The sequence below is a fragment of the Phodopus roborovskii genome, unplaced genomic scaffold (assembly GCF_943737965.1).
Source record: "Phodopus roborovskii unplaced genomic scaffold, PHOROB, whole genome shotgun sequence".
In the NCBI taxonomy this organism is placed as follows: domain Eukaryota; kingdom Metazoa; phylum Chordata; class Mammalia; order Rodentia; family Cricetidae; genus Phodopus; species Phodopus roborovskii.
The window spans coordinates 16,153,095-16,176,902 of record NW_026126407.1 but is presented as its reverse complement, the minus strand read 5'-3'; the positions used below and the strand labels follow the sequence as shown (position 1 = coordinate 16,176,902).

General features: G+C 48.1%; 2 protein-coding genes across 7 annotated transcripts in view; one reads left to right on the top strand and one right to left on the bottom strand.

The window, feature by feature from the left end:
• The first annotated feature begins 869 nt into the window (after positions 1-869).
• Positions 870-21,495, top strand: Elac2 (elaC ribonuclease Z 2). 2 transcript variants are annotated; one of them, XM_051180382.1, is made up of 24 exons: positions 870-1,168; positions 1,687-1,737; positions 1,858-1,928; positions 2,623-2,687; positions 3,612-3,669; positions 4,416-4,484; positions 5,728-5,874; positions 7,139-7,197; positions 9,156-9,214; positions 9,302-9,374; positions 9,993-10,105; positions 11,296-11,391; positions 12,262-12,403; positions 12,551-12,636; positions 13,898-14,016; positions 14,949-15,045; positions 16,744-16,882; positions 17,243-17,281; positions 17,406-17,515; positions 18,562-18,661; positions 18,743-18,863; positions 19,100-19,178; positions 19,725-19,869; positions 20,418-21,495. In XM_051180382.1, exons 1-24 carry the CDS (start codon positions 942-944, stop codon positions 20,634-20,636), a joined length of 2,484 nt encoding a protein of 827 aa, XP_051036339.1. In that variant the 5' UTR covers positions 870-941; the 3' UTR covers positions 20,637-21,495. The 2 variants fall into 2 exon arrangements, with proteins under 2 accessions (XP_051036339.1, XP_051036340.1); XM_051180383.1 differs by having other exon boundaries at positions 871-1,168; positions 12,262-12,400.
• Arhgap44 (Rho GTPase activating protein 44) overlaps positions 21,464-23,808 on the bottom strand; it is a 160,068-nt gene continuing 157,723 nt past the window's right edge. For 4 of the 5 annotated variants that reach the window (XM_051180384.1, XM_051180388.1, XM_051180386.1 and 1 more), the window contains one exon: positions 21,464-22,914. In XM_051180384.1, the coding sequence (XP_051036341.1) occupies positions 22,775-22,914 (140 nt within the window). In that variant the 3' untranslated portion in view covers positions 21,464-22,774. The remainder of the gene's footprint in view (positions 22,915-23,808) is intronic. The other variant, XM_051180387.1, reaches the window with a different exon arrangement.

Sequence of the window (23,808 nt, the reverse complement as noted above, 5' to 3'; positions counted from 1 at the left end):
AAAACAAAACATACACAATAACAACAACAAAACCAAGTGTGTGTGTGTGTGTGTGTGTGTGTGTGTGTGTGTGTGTGTGTGTCTGCGCTTGCCCGAGTTTGGGGAAGGGTCGCATGTAGCTCCAGGTTCACCTAGAACTCGCTATTGTGATTGTCTGGCGTCAGCCTAAGATCCACGGACACCACTTCCAGCATAGCAGGCTGCAACATTTCGTCTATTTAATTTTCTACTATTTATTCAGTGTCTCTTTAGTGCCACTCAAAGGGCTGGCCATGTTATTGGGTGATATAATTCTAAGTATTTCCCAAAACTAGGCACTGTTAACTATTCCCATCTTGAAGGAATTCAAGGCAGAGAGGATCAGCTCATTCATCCAATAAAATCAAGACTACAGAGTTTATTCTCTTAACCTCTATTCTTGAGTTTCTCACCCGCAAAGAATACCATCTGAAACGCGTTCTTTTGATTCCACAGTGGAAGTCAAATTAGCCATATCTAGCTCCCATGCGATCTTCACAATCATCATAAGCGAGAAAGATGCGAAGCTCAGAGTGCTTTTGCCGAAGGATACAGCTCCTAACATCAGAAGATGACTGAACACGTTCAGTCACTTCCCAGTACTGCTTTTCGGTACTTACACTCCCAGAAGTCCCTCCCCCCGGCAAATGACAGTTTCCGGAAAATACCAGCCCTGGGAAAGCCTGAAGAGGTCAGGGGGCGGAGCCTCCAGCGACTCTCTAGCTTTCGCTTACTCTATATCCACCTTGATTGACAGGCTCCGAGTTCCAAGACTCCTTGCAATTGGATGAAACTCTTTGCGTGGGCGGGCCTCCAGTGTCACCGCACTCTGATTGGCCGGTCCCGCCATGCGGGGCTGAGGGGCAGTGCTTGTGACTGCGCGAGGGGTCCGGCTGCCTTGTCAGCCAGGTGGGGACGGGTGCATGTGGGCGCTGCGCTCCCTACTGCGTCCTGTCAGCCTGCGCACCATGTCGCAGGGTTCGGCTCGTCGGCAGCGGCCTCCCAAAGACCCGCTGCGACACTTGCGCACGCGGGAGAAGCGTGGCCCGTCCTGGGGACCCGGGGGCCCGAGCACTGTGTACCTGCAGGTGGTGGCGGCGGGTGGCCGGGATGCAGGCGCCGCTCTCTACGTGTTCTCTGAGTTCAACAGGTCAGTGCAGACCAACAGCCCGGGTCATCTGGTCGCATCGCCACGTGCTCCGCGTCACGCACTTATCCAGCCCTGTAGGTCCCTTACCTCCCTTAGTCCGCATGGTTTTCTGGCATCAGTGCAGTACTTCCCATTGCCTGGGCCAGGGTGGCTTTTGGCTTGCTGGAGTCGCACCATAAGCATCCCAAAGCCGGGGCCTCACAGTGAGTTTGTAGGCTAAATTGGTCCGGAAAGTTAATGGGGAAAGCGGCCTTTGCTCACGAGTCGCACCATAAGCATCCCAAAGCCGGGGGCCTCACAGTGAGTTTGTAGGCTAAATTGGTCCGGAAAGTTAATGTGGAAAGCGGCCTTTGCTCACCGACCTATACTGAACTTAACGTCAAGTCACTAACCAACTAGGGTTCAAAACCTACCAGCCAATGAGAGGAGGTCATCTTAGTTGTAGTTATATCGTTGTATCTACAATAAAGCGTTTTGCAGAATAGACTTTTCTGAGTATAGTAATATTGCTCCCACAGGTACCTCTTTAACTGCGGAGAAGGTGTCCAGCGACTTATGCAGGAACACAAGTGAGTCAACACCTGGTTTCTGGGGTGGAGATGATTATGGGCTTGGAAGCTGAGGTGAGGGGCAGAAGTGATCTTGGGTCAGCTGTGTTTCATCTTGTTGAAATGTGTGTCTTTTCTTAGGCTGAAAGTTGCTCGCTTGGACAACATATTTCTGACACGAATGCATTGGTCAAATGTTGGGGGGTTGTGTGGTGAGTATGTTTTGGAGGTTGGAGCCTGGTGGGAAGTCTCTGGGACTTTAACATGGCTTGCAACTCCTCTGCTTAACTTCTGAGCCCAGGGGAGCTAGAATTCCTTGTCTACTTGAGTGCAAAAAGCTAGACTCAGAACAGGTCTTGACATGGTGATGGCCTCCAGTGCTCGACCGTACATTTAACGAGAGAGTAGTGGTGGCAATCAGAGTAAAGTTATTTATCATGAAAACCAGCAGCAGCCATATGCGGACACCTACTGTCAAGATTGCTTCATTATTCCTGGCCATCAACTGGGAACATCAAGATTGTATTGATGCCAGATTTTGAAAGCTTATTGGTATGTTGCAGGAAGGAGTGAGGTACTGGAGTGCCTCCCCACCCCCACTGCCATTTACACAGCTGCTACTGGTGTGATGTATAGACAGTGGCCATCCTGTTTCATGCCAGCTGCCTCTCTACCTCCCTCCAATCACCTGTGCCCATTCTAGAGGCACATGGGGGAAGATTCCTTGTCTCTTAGTACCACTGCTAATATTATTTTCTCTTTATGTATTGCATATTTGATTATAAGCCAGAATAGGGACACATGGGTAACTAACTGGTCAAACACCTCCCCCACCACTCAGGCAGACAGTGCCTCTATGGTGATAGAGTTAATTTTTTTGTTTATTTTTTATAATCTTTTTTTTAGGAATGATTCTAACTTTAAAGGAAACTGGGCTTCCAAAATGTGTTCTTTCTGGACCTCCACAACTGGTGAGTCTCTCCTGAGTCACTATCAAAACCACCTCCTTTTAAAAATGTTAACAGACAGGAGTCTTCATCTTTGTAACCTAACCCTTTGCCCTCAGGGATAACAGGTAGCGGAGTAAACACATCTCCTTTCATAGTGCAGAAATACCAACTGCATGGCCCTGGGTGAGCTGCCTTGCCTCTCAGCCCCAACTTCTTAATTTATAAAGTGGCCAAAATGTTCCATGAGGTTGTTACAGAGGGAATGAAAGGGTGTATGAGAGTACCACCTCACGTTAGATACTTGGTACTGAGGAAGTGCTCAATCAAAGCTTTTGTTCTTTTTAAACTTCAGCAGACATCCAACTCTGCCTGTGTATCCTTGCATGTCAGTTCCCACTTCCCTGTAGTCCCTCCTCTTCGTAGCAGCCAGAGCAAAGTGTACATGCAGTGTACCACTTCCCATCCTAGGCTCCTGTGTGATAGCATCCACAATATGGCCTCCAAGTCCCCTAGGCCCAGCCCTCTGCTCACATCTCTACCCTGTTGTGAAGGCGGGGCTGCAAGGGCCAGCACTGGCCTACTGTTTTGCTTCCTGAAGTCATTTCCTCTGGAGCTGTGCCTGTCCCTCCAGACAAATTAGTTTCTTCTCCCGTGTCTTTTCTCTTCTGGGACACCTGATTGCAAATGAGTTGTTTTTGTTGACATTTGTTTCATCTCCATCTCTGCTTTAACGAGAGAGCAAGAACTTCTTGTCTCTTAATGTTGCTAAAGCAGTGGCATCTATCTAATGACACTGGACATAATAAATATCTGAATATGTAAAATTTTTTAAGTATTTGCTAAGTTTTGTGTCGACATAAACCGAGTTCATATTCTACTTACTTATTTGAGTATATCGCTGTGGCCTATATTTAAAACATAACTTCTTGCTTGCTTATTTTTTAGGAAAAATATCTAGAAGCAATCAAAATATTTTCTGGTCCTTTGAAAGGAATAGACCTAGGTATGTTGTTGACTATGACTTGTTATCTCATAACAATTCCTTCCCTGCTTTTCAAATTAGAATCCACTAACAACTGCTTTAAAGCAAACCTTAAAATCACATACTTCTTTCAGCATGCTCTGGTTTTGTTCTTTCTTTTGTTCCTCCTCTAATTTTGTTTTCTTTAAGTGTTTTTTTTCCCCTGAGGCAGGGTCTCTCTGTAGTTTTGGAGCCTGTCCTGGAACTTCCTCAGTAGACCAGGCTAGCCTTGAACTCACAAGAGATCACAGAGATAAGCCTGCCTCTACCTGCTAAGTGCTGGGATTAAAGGCATTCGCCAACAACACCCAGACTGATTTATTTTTATTTCATGTGAATTGTAAAGCACTGACAGTTTTATTTTAGAATTTATACCAGTTCTTGTAGCGGAGATGTTAGAGTTCCTGGTTGGTAACCTTGTTAACTCAGGACTCTTGCATTTGAGTACAATATTGACTTACCTTTTTCTTACTGGATTCTGTACAGTACTCATAGCATGATGTCCCTTGACTCAGCTTTATTTAAATGACTGATGAAAGTAAGGCTTCCCTTTTTTGTTTGTTTGTTTGTTTTATTTTTTCTTAAAATATGTTAAACAAAACCTGGTTTTACTGACTGGCATATTCCCAGTAACACTCTAAGACAAGTCTGTGGCTGGGGATCCTGCAGATTCATTTTCCCTGCCATTACTAAGACACTTGACTCCTTGACCTGTGTTTTTCCTGCAGCTGTGCGGCCACACTCTGCACCAGAGTACAAGGATGAGACCATGACTGTTCACCAGGTCCCTATCCACAGTGAGTGTGGGAGCCTGATTTCCCAGGAGGTGGCCGTTGGTCCTACCCAAGGGACATGTGTGTGAGGAGAGACAGTGAACTGTTTTGAGTGGCCTGTTTGATTTCTGTACATGATTAGAAATTTAAGGATGGATAATGCCTGTTGGACCTTAGTCTCTTGTGGACAAACATAATGATGCTTCACTCTAGCTGGCATGTTCAGTTGTTAGTTTGTTGCAATTAAGTGCCTTTTAATTAATAACTGCAACCTAAAAGAGGGGCATTGAGGGCTGAGAAGCTCCAGCCTTGCTTGTGAGGTACCATGTCGAAGGATGGGGCTTTGAGTTGGGAGCTGAGATGCTCTGCACATCAGTCCGACTGAACAGTTTGTGCCAGGCTTACCTGCGTTTGAAGAGAAGACCTGGTGGTAGGGAGATGCCCTTGATATTGCAAATTGCCACCATCTTGCCAGTTGCAGAGAGGCTATAGAGCCGAGGAGAGGACCAACAAAGGCAGAACTGGGTGGGGAGGGGCCTGAGGTTTGTGCTGACCATGAGTAAACGATGGGAGGGAAGGGTGTTTTTCTTGAGTAATGGCACCCGTGCTTAAAGCCAGCAAAGAGGACAGCCTAAGGTCTCTCTTTACTTCACTCACTCCAGGTCAGGTGTCTTCTCTTACCTGACTACTACTGCTACTCCTCCCAGTTGGAAGTGTCTCCCTTTGTTGTTTTCTTTCCAGCACCCTTTTCTTCCCTCCAGACAGCATGTGTTTTCCTGTGGTTGACACCTGTGCAGTTGACGCCTGTGCAGATCTGCTGGCCAGTGTTTCCCTGGAGCTCAGCAGGTCCTGATTGAGTGACACGCTTAGAGGAGCAAGGGCAGCTTCTGTTACGACCAGCAGCTGTGGTTCAACTTCTTAGATCAGCAGCCCTACCTACACTCCATCCCCTTGATTTTGATACCTAACTAGCTGCAGAATTCTGCTCCTTTTGGTGATGGGTGTCTAGGGATCTGTGCAGCGATAACTGAATGGTGATAACTGAGCTAGTCTACAGCCTGGATGCTTTTAGTCAGATAGTATTGAATTCTGTGGACGAGGCCCTGGGCCAGGGAGGGAGAGGCCAGCAGGCTGGTAGCTGGTTATTTGCTACTGCAGAGAAAGGAGTGCTGGTTTGATTGACATTAGGGAATTCTTGTTACGTGAACACCTGGACTTCAGTTGTGGGAGGTGTGTATGTAATGAGATGGCTTCCTCTGCTGCCCAGGTGAACGGAGGTATGGCAGACAGCAGCCCCTGCAGAGCCCAAAAAGGTCTCCCAATAGGCTCAGTCCAGAACAGTCATCATCAGACTCTGCGTCAACTGATACATCAGCTGAAAATGGGGAGCACCATCCAGATGGCAGCAGTGCAGGTAAACTGTGGGGGCGGGCCTTGTGCTTCTAAATGCCTTGTCCTTTTCAAAGATTATCTCTAATTGACAGACAGTATTTGTGTACGTTTAGGGTGCAGTGAATTGTATTGATCTATGTAGAAAGAGTCAAATCAGCTAGTTAACATGCCTGTCATCTCACCAAGCTGCATGTAATACAAGCTCTTGGGTGTAGGGGGCTTTTGTGTTTTCATTAATGAAACAATGCAGAGACTGGTTGCTATGCTCACACAACAGACAAGTCAGGGTGAAGGTAGGCCCCTCTTAGAAGATGGCTACCCGAGACTTGCTCTGTCTGTCCGAGGAGTTGAGTACTCAGTCTACGCTTCAGTGTTGGGCACAGGTGGGTCAGCTCCTGCTGGTCTCAGGGCATCTGTTTGGTAACTAAGAAGGCAGACCTTGTTGACACCTTTCTTTTCTGTGATAAACAGAGAGGACCAAAGTCCACATAGTTCCTTCAGGCCGTTAGCTATTGTCTCATTTTTCATATTTGTGAACTTGCTTATAAAACATTGCAGTGAGAGCTAGCAGAAAGGCTTGGTGGGTAGACACTTGCTGCCAAGCCTGAAAACCTGAGTTCAGTTCCTGAAGCCCACATGGTAGAAGGAGAGAGCTAACCCTGGCAGGTTGTCCTCTGACCTCCACATAAGTGTCACCCCCACACCTACATACACACACCTACACACACACTCACACCCACTCAAACCCACCCCATCCCTGTAACTAAATGTAAATAAATAAGAAAATAATACAACTTATTCATCCTGCCTCCAAATATTACGGCAAATGGGACGTGTGAAAAGTTTTACTTGCCATTATGTGTTTGTTTTGGCTGGAGTTTCCTTCCTCACCTTGTCTTCCTTCCCCTCCCTCCACTGTACTGAGGATGAGCCCAGGGCCTTGGGCCTGTTTAGCAAGCATTCTCTCCCTGGGCTAGTTTTTATTTCCTTATTTTGAGACAGTTGTCTGAGTTGCCTTTGAACTTTTTGTCGTTGATCCCCCTGCCTCAGCTTCCCAAGTGGCTGGGATTACAACTATGCACCATTAGGCCTAGCTGGACTTTCACATTTTCTATTCACTTTTGTTGACACATAAAGGATAAAGAGGTGTATAGTAAGGACAGAGTCTTCCACTCCAGGGTGGCGTCAACAATGTCCCTTTAATGTATTGAGGGAGAATTAAGGGGCAGTAATCTGAGAAGCATATGCAGCCTTCATGTTTTCCTGGTTAATGTGCTTTGCCTCAGGTACCAACAGGAAAGCAAGTGGCAGGGACCCTTCCTTAGTGGTGGCTTTTATATGCAAGGTAAGTTTGGCAGAAGTGGGCAATGAGTGGGCATGTGGCCAGTGGCCAGCAGGTGGCGTGTGCTGGGACTTTCTGTTGGCATCTGTGCCTGTGGCTCCTAGGTCACCTGTCCTCTGTGGGCACCTGTGCAGTCATCTGCAGGAGGCTCTTGGGTCACCTGTGCTTTCTTGGCATTTCAAATTCTCATCCAGTGCCCTATCATTTCTGCTCCAAAAGGAAAAATAGCAATCTGTTTGGGATTTTTGTGCAGATGATAACTCTTGCAAATAAGAAGCCACTGTAAACAGCAGCGGCAAAATGGCATTGTGGGTACCATTTCTGTGTATCTGAATGACAGCTATACTTTGTGCCAGTGGGCACATTACAGTTGTGTTTCTGAAGATTAGGGAAAAGCATCTTAACTATTGTATGCTGTCTGCATTGTGATAGACACTTCCTTCCCAAGTAATTACACTGAGCATGATAAATATCATGTCTCTTTGTGCTCGGGCAGCTGTATGTCTTGAGGCAGCTGTTCTGGACCTGCAGGCCCTCTTGATATAGCTACAGGCTGGTGACCTGGCTTTCCCTTCTCTTCCTTGTCTGCTGCCACGTTGTTTTGTCAGCAATGCTAGACATGGAGTCTAGGTGGCTTTGCGTGTCTTCACAAGCTGTCTACCATGAAGCTACATCTCCAGTCCCTTTGAATTTTTTTTTTTTTTTTTTTTTTTTATTTTGAGGCAGAGTCTTGCTAAGTTGCCTCCACTGGCCTGGGGCTTGCTATGTTCTGCTGCTCTTGCTCATCCTTTGCCTTCTCTTCCCTCTTCTTGTTATATGATGATTTTCAGGGGAAGGTTAGGAAAGCAGTGACCTAGCTCTGGTTGCAGGAGCCAGAGAAAACAGTTTTCAGAAACGGAACCTGGGGTAGCGAGCGCATCTGATGGGCCAGTGTGGGCTGGGGCAACTGTGCTGCCACTGTGATGCACATTGTGCTTCTCCCTGTTGAGCAGGCGTTGGGCTGATTCTTGCTCGGAGAAACCGTAAGTGGTTGTTGCTGTGTATGACATGTCTCTTCTGTGCCCAGACCCACTTGGTGTGTGGCGAGGCACTGTGCACTGTGGCATTTGTCCTCATCTGAAGGTGCCACCTGGACCTCTGTGGGACTGTAGAGCCCCAGTCCTCCCACTGGCACCCTTGTGTGTAGGGTGGGAAGGTCCAGAGCCTGGAGAATGAGACTCCCGCATCCAGATTTGCTCCTAAGAGTAACGTCTTAACTAAGGAAGTTAAAAGCAAACTCAGCAGTTTACCAGGATTTAAGGAAGAAGATGGAGATCAAATGTGACTCAGCAGAGACCTGCTGATTGCCTTCTGTGTCATCCTGTGTGAACTCTGGGTCCCAGGAAGGTCAGACAGAAGTTTACAGAGCTGTAGGATGGCCGGATCATCCGACGGAAGAAGAATATACTGGAAATTTTTCTCCATTTAAAGCTGAAGCCCTATACTGTCAAATATTAAAGGAGGAAGGAAACCACCATCCATTCTGTTGATGTCCTATCAGTGTCGCTGTACTGGAGGGCCGTATACAGAACGCCCCCCCCCCCACACACACACATGTAAATGGTACTTTGGTAGCACCCTGATGTGTTAAACGATGAAGTAGCCCAAGTACCCTGCGGTCCTCCTGAGGGCTATTTGTTAACTGTAATTTGTTAGCATCCTTGCTGTTGGTAAACTGTGACATGGAAGAGTGACACTTTATTATAAAGTTCACAGCAAAGTGATGGCGGGACTAGTAGGCACCATGTCTTAGTTCATCTGGCTTTAACTCTAAAACCTTTTCGAAATAAGCACTGCTTTAGAATGTGTATACCTACCACATGTTAATGAACAGTGAGGAAGTAACAGCATTGATACAGGTCTGTGAAGGTGAAACTGCTTCATCGGCATCTGAAATTCTGTTTGCATTCCCTTTGTCACAGCTTCACATGAGGAAAGGAAACTTCTTGGTGCTCAAAGCAAAGGAGCTGGGCCTTCCTGTGTGAGTGTCAGGTCCTTGGGAACTCTGTCTGTGCCGGGCCTCTGTTAAAAACAAAGGTGTCTCACAGACTGCTTGCCTCTCTTTCAGTGGGACGGCCGCCATTGCACCCATCATTGCTGCTGTCAAGAATGGGGAGAGTATCACTCACGAAGGAAGGGAGGTGAGGCTCCTGGTTCCTGGGATTTAGCAGTGACAGGTGGGGCCTGGCACGCTGGCCAGAGCCACTGTCTGCCTTAAGCTTACAGGCACTCTGAAGGATGTGTGGGACACCTTGGGATTGCCTTATCTTGGCTGCATGGTGGAACCCTTACGTAGTGATGGACCCCTGCAGCGCTCTGCCCAAGCATTCCTGCATCTTGTCTGCTCACATCCAGTGGGCCTTTGCATGTTCACATCCAGTGGGCCTTTGCATGTGTAGCTGCTTTCCCTTGTGCCTGCAGAGCAGTGCCTACCTTCAAGGATGGGCTTTGCTAGCAAGTGTCATAAGAGAACTATGCTCTTCGTCTAAGGGTGTATCTCTGGTGTTGAAAATATCTTACATGCCAACCTTCCCACTCTGGTTTAAAATGTCTCCATAAACCAGTGCCTGTCTGCTGAATTAGGAACAAACAGAGCAGGAAAAAGGTGGATGGCAATCACTCAGGCCAGGCTTGTACTCTGTATTGAATGTGGGTTGGGAAATGGTAGTAGTTGCCTTGAAGGACATTTGGTTGTGGCAGAGCTGAGACTGTTCTGGAAGAGCACTCTGCTCCAATGAGCAACCTGTCTAATTCTGTAGATCACCCCTGAAGAGCTTTGCACACCCCCAGATCCTGGTCTTGCGTTTATCGTGATAGAATGTCCTGATGAAGGATTCATCCAGCCCATCTGTGAGAATGACAACTTTAAAAGGTAATGATGAGGGACTTTGGATGGGAGAAGTGAGAGCTGCCATTGTTCAGCACACCTAGCCCAGCACAGACATCCATATCCCCAAAACAGATCATGTCCTTGAGGTGTACTGTGTCTCCAGGAAGGCCTGGACTTTGGATTCAAGGTGTGTCTTGATCTTCTTGGCAAGATTTGGGCAGTGTTTGTAGTTGGTGGTCTTTGGAATGAAATTTGAAAACTGACAACTATAAGTCATTGAGGACTAGACAAATCAACTGTAACTTAGAGAGAGAGAGAGACAAGGAGGGGAGAACATTCATGAGCAAGAGAGAGACATCTAAATCTAGAATAAGTTATTTGACCTATTTCTTCCTATATGAGTTTTCTTCCCTCACCTATGTTGAGACCAGTGAGGTTGGGTGGAATGTTGAAGACGCTGTGACCTGGATTGTGCTAGGGACAGTCTCAGCAAGGCTTTCTGGCCCAAGAGTTGTGTCCACTGGAAAACAGTTCTGCACTTTAGTCCTGGCTAGGAGTCCCTCCACCATGTCTGTCTGGTGCTTGGGCTCAGCCCTGAACACACGAGGCAAGTGCCCTGCCACTGAGCTTCATCTCCAGCCCTTGGTCTCTTTGACACAAGATATCACCATGTAAGTACAGCTGGTCCTGGTCACGTGGTCCTGCCTTAGCTGCCTTAGTACTGAGTTTGGTGTGTACCACCACCTTAGGTAGAACCCATAAGCCTCATGTCTGTTTTAAATTTCCCTCTCCTTAGTGGCTTGTTTGTTTACTTGTCTTTCACATGCTGGTTTATTCTACTTGTACAACAACTCTTTTGGCTCCTATACTTTTCCACAGTAGTGTCAGGAGTTCTCCCTTGGCCACGATGTTCTTCGTGGGTTCAGTGCCCTGGACTGAAACCTATCTTAATAAGGTTTCAAGCAGCAGAGCCTATTGCAAGAGAGCTCTGTGCCTATGTTAGATGGTGTATGTGTGTGTATGTGTGTATGTGTGTCTAGCAGTGATGGTGGTGGTGAAAACAGTCACTGAACTAAAAGGAAGTGTCACCGGGTTAGTAGACCATGCCTGAGCAAGAGGTGGTACCCATGACAGCACCAAGTATTCCAATTCATGGCTGCACAGTTGATTCCCTTTCATGTATATTTTGAGTTTGTATCTCTTTCTAAAGGAAACCCCATTCTTCTGCCCAGGTACCAGGGAGAGGCTGATGCCCCCGTGGCCCTGGTGGTCCATATTGCCCCAGATTCTGTACTCACTGACACCAGGTACCAGCAGTGGATGGAGAGGTATGGAGACCAGTACACACACAAAGGGCAACTCTTGTGGGTGGTGTTTGGATGTTCGTTCCACTAAGTACTGCTCTGCTCACTACCTGCTCTCACCTGAACTTGTCTGAATTTTCTCCTGCCTGAATTTTCTCCTGTGAATTCTGGCCAGGTCTCTCTGTAGGAAGGGTCTGTGTTGTATTATCACCACTAGGTGGCGAGGTGCCCCACTTCTCACTTGTCCAGGACTCCTTTTACATTCTGCTCAGTCAGTGCAGAGGAGAGACTGGCAAATGTAATGGGACAGCTGCTGTCAGCATCTACTGCACATCTGTGTGTGACTTCAGCTTGTTCTCAAGAGGGTCTGTGAGGAGAAAGTCCACCAACATTTAATAGTCCTGCAGTAGTGAATAGCACCAGGAGAAGTATTTGGGCTTGGTTATTTGGTGACCCCGAGCAGCTCCTCAGCTGCCCCGCCATCTGCTTCACCACACATCTCTAGTTCCTTTCTGCCCTGAGCAGTTCTGGGTCTTAAGCTCTGTCTTTTGTTCCTTGGGAGTGTGTGTCAGAACATGAGTTGACTTTTTTTCCTGTTAGGCCTTTTTCCTACCCTGTACTTGATGTTGTTTTCAGATCCATACATGAAGGTCTTACACTTCTTAGTTTTCCCACCATTCTTTCCTGCACATTCCAAAAGCAGCCACAGGAAAAACAAAAGCCTAGACTTTGATACAGAAGCAGCAGGGTGGTTTCTGGCTGTGTAGTCACTGTTTGGGGAAAATGACATAAATGGGCATGTCCATCCACATTAATCTGTTTGTCTGCAGTCCTTTCCCTGAAGTGGGATGATTTCCTGATGGACACTGTTAATGATGGGCTGACTTTCCGTAGGTTCGGACCTGACACCCAGCACCTGATTCTGAATGAAACTTGTTCATCGGTTCACAACCTCCGCAGCCACAAGATCCAAACTCAGCTCAACCTCATCCACCCTGACATCTTCCCCCTCCTCACTAGCTTCTACAATAAGGTAGTTTGTGTCCCCTCAACGTCCTGGCCCAGCCTCATCCTCCCTGACATCTTCCCCCGCCTTACCAGTTTCTATAGTAATGTAGCTAGTGTCCCTCAACGTCCTGGCCCGTGGATTTCTCACTGTGAAGTGTGTTTTTGTCTCTTCCAGGAGGAAGGCTCTGCCCTCAACATGCCCATAGTTCGGGGTGAATGCCTCCTCAAGTATCAGCTCCGCCCCAAGAGAGAGTGGCAGAGGTATATGCCGTTCTGAGCATGTGGGGGACATTTAGGCCAGGGCTTGGGAGGATTTCTAAAGGTGGTCAGTAGCAGTGTTTTGGAAAGTGTTTCTGCCATTTTTTTTCTTTGTTTTAATGCAACCGTAAATATCTTATATGTGTCTTTGATTGGAACTCTGCTTCCCAAAGGTAATTTCTAAATATGAGGTAATAAGGTCACAGTATGTGACTTCTTGTTGACCTCCTGTTTATACACTCCCAGGCAAGTGAGAAGTGTATGCGGACTACCTGATGGCTTGTCTTCTTGTTGGGATGTGAGTGTGGGGTCTTGGCATTTCCTGAACTCCCAGCATCATTGTTAAAATAGATTATGTTATAGGACATCACTGTGTACTGCCTTGTTTTATAGTCATTGTTCTGAGGTGGTATGCCTTGGGCCATGGGCATTAATACATACTTTATTCAGCCCATGTTCCAGTGACAATATCATCTCAAGGTCCCAGACCCACCAAGTTGATCTGGAGAGGTTGACTTGGGACTGCTTTATAAGCTTTGGGAGACTTTCCTACTCAGCTAGCCCAGGGAATGAGTCCTCTCAGTATTGGTGCTGAGTGGAGGAGGTCAGCAATACCAGCATTCACCGGGGGTTGCTGAGGGTGTTGGTTTACTGGTCCACCCCAGAATTGATATCAGTTTGGGTTCTACAGATCGCCAAGGTTCTCTGTTGTTAGCTGTGTGTGTAGTGCTCACTTTAATTTGAGAGGTGCTCTCTGGAACCCTGCTTCTCAGCCAGGGACTGTGTAGTCCACCTAGGGGGCATTGGCTTATATGTGGAGACATGTAATTTTCAACAACCTTGGGTGGGGGATGTGTGCCACAGGGACAGCTCCACTGTATAGAAGAATTTATCTTGCCCAAACACCAGGAAGGTCTCATTTTCAGGCTTGAAGTTGGAAAGGTTACAAAGAGCCGGGGTTGTTCAGGACTCATTCATCTTATTTTAGTTGAGGAAGGTTCTAGAGACTAGAGCTGCCTAGGTCATTATCTGTAGGAGTGTGTTCTATGCTTGCATTGGTTACTTTTCTATTGCTGTGAGAAAACTCTATGGCCAAAATGATTAATGGGGAAAAGTTTATTTTGACTTATAATACAGAGGGCTGGGTTCATCGTGGTAGGGAGGTGTAGCAGGAGCTGAGAAATGGCAGTCTCAAGCACAAACACAAAGCAAAGAGAGTGAACTGGAAGGCCCCTTGGGTCACCCAAGTTGTTTTCCGCTGCAGGGATACCACACTCACCTATAATACTGATGAATTCATAGCTGAGGCCTTGGAGCTCCCCAATTTCCAGGAGAGTGTGCAGGAGTATAAGAAGAGCGTGCAGGAAAGCCCAGCCCCAGAAGGTGAGTCAGAGCCCTGGGCAGCCTCTCCTAAGCATTGCCTGTCTGGAGCTTGCAGTCTTGAGCAGGGCGTTGTACAAGCTGAAACGCGATTATTTAACTCAAGGCTTCTCTGTATTACCACAGAGGGCTGCGGGGGCTGTTGAGGACCTTAGTACATGTGGTTCACATTCAGTGGCATTATCTGGGTGTTCTTGAGGACTCACTTGTAAGAAAATGGTTTGAGGAACACCTGTCAGACCATGTTGATTTTTCCCTTGGCCACAGTTGCTGTTGGGTTCTCCTAGTTGGCTAAGAAGGGCCATGGAAGATGCTGGCCACGTAACCAGTTTTATTGCTCCATCAGGGAAAGCAATTGGACAGTTCTGTGACCTCTGCACTTTTGGGGTTTTTTTTGGTTTTCAATTAATGATAAAGAAGATGCTGGAATAGAAGAGGGTAGGTTTTAACCTAGCTGGATGGTCTTTTTTGGAAACTCTTGATTTTCTGAAGGTCAGTGCTAGGTCAGCCGTGCCTCTTCATGTGTGTCTGGGAAGAACTATCCTTTCTGATTACGTTGCTGTCCTGGTGTGTTAGCTCATGACCACGCAGGTGAGGCTGAGGGCTAGCTAGCCCTGTGTTTCTGTGCAGCAGACGGGAGGGTAGACACACACACAAAGAGCACACTCTTGTTGCAAGATGGAAGTGCCACCTGCATGGAGGAAGTGGCGATTCAGAGTTAAGGAAACTTGTCTAGGTCATTTAGTGGTGTTTTGTTTTAAAGAAAGGCCTGAATACTTACTATCTTCCAGATTCTTTTCTTCCTTGACAGTCTCCAGGCCTCATTAAAAGGGAAACCCATTCACCTAGCACCTCCCCAGGAAGGTGGATTGGACTAGATTGCTTGCCCACCACATGACAGAATGCTGGCTCAAGCTCACTTGTATTTTCCACAGAGAAAAGAAGCCAGTATCCTGAAATTGTCTTCCTGGGTACGGGGTCTGCCATCCCAATGAAGATCCGAAATGTCAGTTCCACACTCATCAACTTGAGGTACCATGTTTGCGCCAGCAGCTGCTATCCACCAGAGCTTGTCACTAAATAGCCCTCTCCACTCAGCAGGCCGATTGTCCTGGACTTTGCTGTGTTTTATTTTATTTAGAATATATTATTGAAATAGGGTTGCACTATAGTCCTAGCTGGCCTGAAACTCAGTATGTCAACCCAGCTGTCCTGGAGCTTCTGGCAGCTCTCCTTTATCTACCTTTTAAGTGCTGAGCTTACTGTATCTACTTACTTTCTTCTGGGAAACATGCAGATCCACCCAGACATGACTTTGGAGAAAATCTGAAACCTCTTTGCCTTTCTGCTGTATATGTTCCAAGGGGTGTCCCTGTGAACTTACACATTAAGCCTGTTAAGGACAGGTGACTATTGCCTTAGTAAGCACATACCAAGTGTGGTTGCTTCCATTCTGCTGGTCTGGGCCTTGAGCTGGTGTCTAAACTAGTACCTGCATTTCCCTCAACTTCTTGCTGGTGTATTCAAAGCTTTTGGGGTCTTGCAATTTGTTTATATTCAGCCCATTGGAGTTCTGCTTGTTTTTTTTCCGGTTGATTTCTGGGTTTGCTTAGGTTCATTTATGTGCAGGTATGTGTCAGAGTCACTGTGAAGTGTTAATGAGCACTCTGCTCTGCAGACATGTTTGTCAAGGAAGTATACTGGTGAAATCCTGGGAGCTCATTATTATGGGTGCTAGTGATGAACCAATAATACTGAGTAATACTGCAAGAGTGCACCGTGGTGGCCAGGTGCACCTGAGGTCAGACTGTGTACACTGGTGGCCAGGTGTACCTGAGTTCGGACAGTGTGCACTGCAAAGTCCAGGCACACCTGAGTTCAAACGTTTTCAAATCTAGGCATGTTTTTTTCCATGAGTGAGAAATGTAGGCAATTGGGTTAGAGTTCCTGGCCTGTCTTGAAGACTTCTGGTTTCTGATTCCTAAATTCAGCCTGGCACCTTGTTGATGTGAACAGGGCCAGCTTTTTCTCATTTAGACTCTCCCCTGGAAATCACTGTCTTTAGAATGAGGTATCTCTGGATACATGTTGCCCTTCCAATCTTGTGGCTTACTTGAGAGAGGGAAGCCAGAGGGGTACCTCTCTGTCTACCTGAGAGAAAGCCTCTGCATTGGAGCGATGAGCTCAGACCTGAGACCTACCCGGTAGACAGCCGAGAAGAACCTTGAGTCACACTAGCCACCTCCCCAGAGAAGGTTCATGCAGTGCATCCTGACTCAAGACCATTTGAGGATGTGGACCAACAAAACAGGGCCACTTGGAAAGGGTACTGGGAACCATCTTCTGTGACATAATGCTGTCTCTGACACTCTCAGCAGCATAGTCCATTCAGGGCAAGCAGAGGATTGCTGTAAGTGCTGACTCCCAATCCATAGTCTGCCCTTTTCTTTTTTCTTTTCTTATATTGATGCACAGCATTGTATTGATGTATATTCTGAAAGGCTTCAGGGATCTTTGGACCTTTCTTTTGTGCAAAGAGCTAGACTGGCCTAAAATGACCCATGTGGTTTAAATATTTGATTTCCTATGAGCTCCACAAAGGATAGCAGGACGTGGCTGTGGAAGGCAGGGTGGGGATGTCCACAGCTGCTGCCTGGTCTGTCCCTGCTGCAGTGGTGCCATTCTGGGGAATCTGACTAAGCCTCTTCTGTTGGTGACTGTCTTCTGCAGCTCTGACAAGTCAGTGCTGTTGGACTGTGGAGAGGGCACTTTTGGGCAGCTGTGCCGCCATTATGGACAGCAAATAGACAGAGTCCTGTGCAACCTCACTGCTGTGTTTGTGTCCCACCTGCACGCGGACCACCACACGGTGAGTGTGGGACCCCAGAGGTCAGCATGTGGGGAGTGCTGGCTCCGTTAGTATGGACTTGAGCTTCATTCCCTCTAGAACCAAACATTTGGCTTTACCTGCTTCTCACACAGCCTGCCCAGCAGGCCCAGCCAGGTCTGGGCCTATTAGGGTTCCCTACTTCTCAGCCCATTGCCCTCTTTCTAACATAGCTGTATTTTTCTGCCTGTATCATCTCAGTCATTTCGTTAGCATGTGCCACCCAACCTGTGATGTAGGATAGGGATGGGGGTCAGTGAGCTAGGAACCACTTGCAGGCAGGACTCTAAGCTGTGGAGCTGACAGCTGGGCCTGGCTCATCACGTGTGCCCTTCTCCCCAGGGCTTGCTGAATATCTTGCTGCAGAGAGAGCATGCGCTGGTAAGTGAGGCATCTGACCGCCATTGGTAATTGGCGGCTCATTGTCAGCTGTACCTACCACTGAGTCCAAACCGTTTTTACTGGGAAGTCCCCTTATTGGCTAGTCACTGGAATTTTCTTTCAGGAGTCTCTGGGGAAACCCTTCCAGCCTTTGCTGGTGGTGGCCCCTACCCAGCTCAGGCCCTGGCTGCAGCAATATCACAACCAGTGCCAGGAGATTCTGCACCACATCAGGTGAGCGCCCTATGTATCTAGTATTTCTCTGTCCCGTCAGCCATGGAGACTGGAGACTCATATTAATTTTGAAGCTCAGCCTTAGCTTAGGCTTGTCCCACCAGCACTTATCATTTAACCCATATATTTTCAACTATATTCCATTGTGTGGCTCGTTACCTCATCTCTGCATGCCCATGCTGCTTCCTCTGCATCTGGCTGGCAACTCTACTGTCTCCCTAGAGTTCTCTCTGTGCCCTCAAGTCCTGCCTACCTATTGGCCATTCATTCGCCTTTTTATTAGACCAATCACAGCAGTACATTTTCACACTGTACAAATATCCCACAACAACCCTGCACACCAGACCCCAGGCTGTTGCCTTGCACTGCTGCCTCCTTCCAGTGCTCCAGCTGATTGGGTGGCTGCTGAAGTCCTGTCGGGCAAGCCCTTGGAGCACAGTATCCCTGTTCTCTCTGCAGCTCTGTACCACATGACTATGGCCACTGTCCCCACAGCAGACAGCTCCAGAGTCAAGTACCTAAACAGCTGTAGGCACAGAGATGTCTAAGCAGGGTGAGCAGGGCTGATCCAGCTCACATCCAGGGATTTAGGATCAGGGTTAGTGTTAGTGTCACAATTAGGGTTATGGTAGGTTTAGGGTTAGGTTAGGGTTAGTGTTAGGGTTATGGTTATGTTAGAGTTGGAGTTAGGGTTAGCGTTAGCTTTAGGATAAGTGTTAGGGTTGGGGTTAGGTTTAGAGTTAGGTTTTTGTTGCAGTTAGGTTTAGGTCAAAGTTAGAGATAGGTTAGGGTTAAGATTAGGAATAGTAGTCCAGTTAGGGTTATGGATAGTGTTAGGGTTAGGTTTAGAGTCAGTTCCTTGCTGTGAACTGGATAGGCTGGGTGTGTGGCTTGGATCAGTTTTCCTGTCTTCATTACTATGACAGAAGCCATGATTTTTAAAACCACTGAAGGTTCTTCATCCAAAGAACAGAAGTGTAGTTGCAGGTGTTAAATGACTTTTTGAAAAGACATTATCGTTTTTCAAATATTTTGTCTTCTCATAGTATGATTCCTGCCAAATGCCTTCAGAAAGGGGCAGAGGTCACTAGTCCCCAAATTGAAAGGCTAATCAGCTTGCTGTTGGAAACATGTGACTTAAAAGAAGTAAGTGTCCCTGGTGCGAGCCCCACAGAGGACAGGCAGGGTGAGGAGTGGGGCCTGAGCTCTCCATCCCTGCTCCCTCAGTTTCAGACCTGCCTGGTACGGCACTGCAAACATGCTTTCGGCTGTGCGCTGGTACACTCCTCTGGCTGGAAAGTGGTCTACTCGGGGGACACCATGCCCTGTGAGGCGCTAGTCCAGATGGGTAAGTAAGCGGAGTAGGCCTCCCCCGGGTTCTTTGAGAGATGCATGGGGTATGGCATGTGCAAGGTATGCAGCTGATGCCATCAGATAGCAGACTGGTCCTTACCCAGTTGGTCTCCTGGCTGTTGTCCTGAGGGACCAGACCAAGGGAGCTGAGTATTTGGTCAGAACACTGTGTATTCCAGGGGTATATGCTACTCATCCAGACTCCTCCTTGATGTCCATCTTTCTGTTCAGGGAAAAATGCCAATCTCCTGATACATGAAGCCACTCTGGAGGATGGCTTGGAAGAAGAAGCAGTGGAAAAGACACACAGGTAGCAAAGCCATTTAGTCCTTGTCACCCTCTCTTTTGTCAAATGAAAGCTAAACAGTCTTCTGCTCCTCCCCAGAGAGGTGGACTGGTGGCTTTCTTCTAGACTTATGGAATTTCCTGAACCCACATTAGCTCTCCTGGGCACTCTGCCTCTGTTATTCTTGCATATCCCCCAGGCAGGGTTCTATGGTGAGGTGTGGGGTTTTAAAAGAAGAAGCCAGCAGAAATAAACTATCACTTCAGGGGAAAGTGGCGTCATGACAAGATGTTACTTCAGGGGAAAGTGGCATCATGACAAGATGTTTTTAAGACTGATCTTAGGTACCCCAGGGTCTTCTCAGGTGTTATTCTGACAAACTGAAAGCCAGTACCCACTGCAAGGCCTTCAAGAAGTGTGGGCAGGCTCTGGCTCTCAGGAGCATCTCTGCTGGCTAAACTGCCTTCTGAGGACTCTACCAGCCCACCTTGGCACCCTCAGCAGGGAGGTACAGGCTTATGGACTCAGTCCTTCTCCAAGGCTTAGCATCCCTTGCTTTCTTTGCTACAGTACAACCTCCCAGGCTATTCATGTGGGGATGCGGATGAATGCTGAGTTCATCATGCTGAACCACTTCAGTCAGCGCTACGCCAAGATCCCCCTCTTCAGCCCTGACTTCAATGAGAAAGTTGGCATCGCCTTTGACCACATGAAGGTCGGTATGCTGCATGGACCCTGAGGGTTCTGAGGGGCAGGGCCAGTTAGGGAAGTGACCCTCATTCACGTCTCTTTTTATGGCCTATGGCCTCCAAAGAAAGCAGCTCTCTCTATCATTAGCCATGTATAATCAAAATCAGACTGAGGACAAGTTGTACTCCTGAAGGGTCTTCATGCTGTCAGGGTCGCAAGAGATTCCAGAACTCCCAGGCCTGGGCCATTCCCACTACAGCCTTAGCACCAACCTATAGGGCAGGGGCTCATCTCCCAGAGTAGCAGAGCCGGGCCTGCCCCTTTCCCCTCCCCAAACAAAGGAGTGGGCATGAGCCAGCTCTGGTCGTTAAGAGCTTGCTAGAAAAGTCTGGACCATTTTGTTTCCTCTTCCTTGGGTCTCCCTGTTCTTACCCAGGAGTGGGTAATTGGCCTTTCTTCATAGTATTTGCTCCCCTCCTGGAGAGCATTCTTTTAAGCCATGGAGTGGTCTCCCCCAGGCTCCCATACTCCTTTGTCATTCTCAGTATGCCCCTGTCCTGTCTGTCCTTCCAGATCTGCTTGGGAGACTTCCCAACAGTGCCCAAGCTGATCCCCTCACTGAAGGCCCTGTTCGCCGATGACATTGAAGAGATGGTAGAGCGGAAGGAGAAGCGGGAACTACGGCTGGTGCGAGCGGCCCTCCTGGCCCAGCAGGACATGGAGCCCCAGCAGAAGCGGGCCGTCATGGAGGAGCCGCACAGCCCACAGAGTAAGAAGGTCAGAACCCAGTGAAGGTCTAAGCCACCCTGGACTAAAGGCTGTGTACTTCTGCCCTGTGCGGAAGCCACATCTTCTGTCATCCTTGTGGGAGCCAGCGCACACAATCTAGCTGGGAGGCAGCCTGGCATCCGTATGGAGTCCTCTATGGCCATGGCTGGGGGAGCACCTATCCGTCAGGTGCCTCCCATGCCTGGAGGAGAACACAGTGGCAGGACAGGAGGCCACACAGTGAAAGACAGCAAGCCAGTCTTGAAAGAAGCCATGGAAATTGAGGTGTTTGCCCTCACTCACTAGCACAGTGGTCTCTGCGTGCTAGAGACAAGCCACGATACAGGTGAAATTGGGTGTATGTGTCCCAGGCTTCAAGAATATAGTATTTCCAAGGACTCAGACTCAATAAAGCTCAAGTTTGGAATCCTGAGTTCTGTGGCTTCATCATGGTACTGCTTCAGTGTGGGGTCTTCTATGGGCTGGGTTACCCAGTGTGCCCTGCGTGCTCCAGTGGCTGCAAGGATCCGTGGAGCCTTTTCTCTTGCCCCATGATGAGAATGAAAAGCACTATGAAAGTAGGAAGAAATGCCACCTTGGCCTAGATGCCCTGTTGGATCTGAAAACAGGTTAGTGACTGGAACTTGGACAGATGTTCAAAGTCGACTCTAATGTTTATATTCCCCCCCACCCACCCAGGAAAGCACGGGAAGCACCATAGACAATCGAGTGTGAGACAGCAAGCACTCGGCCCTCCTTCCCTGGTGGCGATCTTCAGACTTCCTCCCGGGGCAGTACTGGGTGTTGTCACTGCCCAGCCACCTCTACTGAAACAAGACCATGTGCCAAGCTCAGGGATAATAAATCTATTTTAATAACATTACTCTTGACAACAATTTGTACATGTATTTAAAGATAACCTTCAACCCCCAGGCTCCGTTACAAATTGGGGGTTGGCCTGCCCTTGCCAGGAAGTGAGCAAAGCTGTAACGTCAAAAGTCTGCAGATCCCACTCTCGGAGAAGGGTGAGTTTACACTGCTGGGAAAAATAACTAAGCATTTAAGAGAGTTTTTCATTGTACATCTGTACACTGGTTTAGATTGAATGGCTCAAATTAAACAAATATAGATTTTGTATATACAAATATATCATGTATAGGTATATCTATTTTCAAAGGATCAAACTTTAAACTTGGACTTTGCATGCATGGCCCCGGTCTGTTTTATTCCCTTAATCCCAAAGTGTGAACGAATTCCCTGTGCCCCCGCCCCAGGCAGGGCTGAATGGGTCATGGTGAGGATGATGATCAGGGTCTGCTGGTGAGCAGAGCAGTTCACACCGTGGGCTGGGTGGCCAATACCACTCCCTCTATCTGCTTTGGGAAACAAAATTATTGCTAGTCAGCTGGAACCTCCAGAAGAGGAGTACCATGCCCCACATACCTACTAAGCTGGGTGTCTGGATGGGAAAGTTGCTCTCAAATGCCTAACGTGTGTGTGTGGGACATGGACGCCTACGAAGGGTCTGTATTCAAATCCTCAATTCAGAAATGCCAGTATGGAGTAAAGGGGCCCCCCTTTTTTTTTAACTCAGGGGAAATAAAGCTGTCAGAAGTAGATGGGTTAAGCTGTTTAATTTGGAGCTATGATTAAGGGTAGCCTGAAAGGTCTTTCTGGTTGGCCAGGGCTCTGGCAGCAGGCAGAGGACAGTGCCTAGGACTTCTCTTGCCTTATGAAAGGGTCTCCTCCTGTCCTGCTTCCCCTCTGGCCCTTAGGGTGATGCTGCAGGACCTGATATCCTAGTCAAGGTAGGAACTGGACCCTCTGTCTTGCTCCCTCATCCTGCAGAGGCCATCCTGACAAGCCCTTGAGTGGAGAGGTGGATACTGCTTGCCAAAGAGGCCAAAGATGGATCAAAATAGGCACAAAGTCAAAAGGCAAAGGTCAAACAAAAGGCTGGAATCATCACCCAAAATAAACAAATTCTGCACCACCAACACTCGCCGCATGGACGGGAGAGCTCTTTCCCTCTGCCCATCTCCACCCTGGTGCTGGACATGACAGCAAAGGGCTGATGGGAAATCCTTGGCAGGCTAGGGGCCCTGCTCTGGGTGGTGTCTGGGGGCCCGTGGATGTATGTACATGTGTCAGGGTGGGCCACATCAAAGAGCTGTACTCTCAGACTCCTCTTCCGAGTCCCTCTTGTCAGTCACCGAGTGCCGCCGTGCGTGTTCCAGGGGGCTCAGGCGGAGCGTTGACCCCAGCTCTATATGGATGGAGGGGACATCAAAGTGGACAAGATCTGCAGAGAGAGGAGGAGGTGACAGGGCCAATTGCAAACAGACAGCATAGGAAGCAGGGCGGCCTGCTCAGGCTAGCTCATTAGAAGTTGGGCATTGCAGGATCAGGGTGTGGCTGAGTCTGATCTGTTTCTGCCTGGGAGCCTGCCTAGGGGACAAGGCTCTGTTCCAGTCTCTCAGCCTCTGTACCCAGGTCCTGATAAGCAGGGTGCTCCAGGCAGGCCTCAGTAACATATCCTGGGAATCAGTCTGCAGAGACAGTCATTGCCCTCACTTAGAAACTGTCAGCAGCTTGGATTTTCTTAGGGTGCTGGATCCACCCCACCCCAAACCCCCTGTTCTGAATCACTTTCACAAGGAACACTAGGTCATTCTGGCAAGGGCAGGGAGGATGAATATACCAGAAGTTACAAGGCTTGGTGCCTGGCCATCTGGGAGTCAGCAAAGATAAAACCACCTCACAGGGCTGTCAGCTGGTTACTCCGCCCCCTTGAACACCACACTAGGAGTGGAATGTCCTGGAGCCTCAGCCACTGCTCAGTAGATGCTGGAGGGCCCAGGCTGCTGAGGCCCTGAGCTGCAGGAGCTGAGCTGGGATGATGGGTCCTCTGGACCTTTCCCTCTTTGTTCTATCCTACCCTACTCACCTAACCCATCTAAGTTCTGGACTTCCGTGAGTTTTGTCAAGCTGAACTGGCAACAGCCTGGCAGGGGCTCAGCCCTAGGCCAAGCATAGTTTGAGTTTTGTTTCTGTTGGCTTTTTAAAAGAATTAATTAAACAGGTTTCAAATAAATACCATACAGGCAATACATTTGGACACTGCCCTCAAAGACATCTTACAGACACACAAGCACTGGGATACCCCTACTCTGCCATTGTAGCCTGTCTGGTTGCA

Excerpts from the sequence above, each read along its gene's own strand:
- Elac2 (XM_051180382.1), top strand. The coding sequence starts at position 942 with ATGTGGGCGCTGCGCTCCCTACTGCGTCCTGTCAGCCTGCGCACCATG. Across the intron at positions 18,662-18,742 it reads AAACATGTGACTTAAAAGAA|TTTCAGACCTGCCTGGTACG; the intron begins GTAAGTGTCCCT and ends CTGCTCCCTCAG. Across the intron at positions 19,870-20,417 it reads TCGCCTTTGACCACATGAAG|ATCTGCTTGGGAGACTTCCC; the intron begins GTCGGTATGCTG and ends CTGTCCTTCCAG.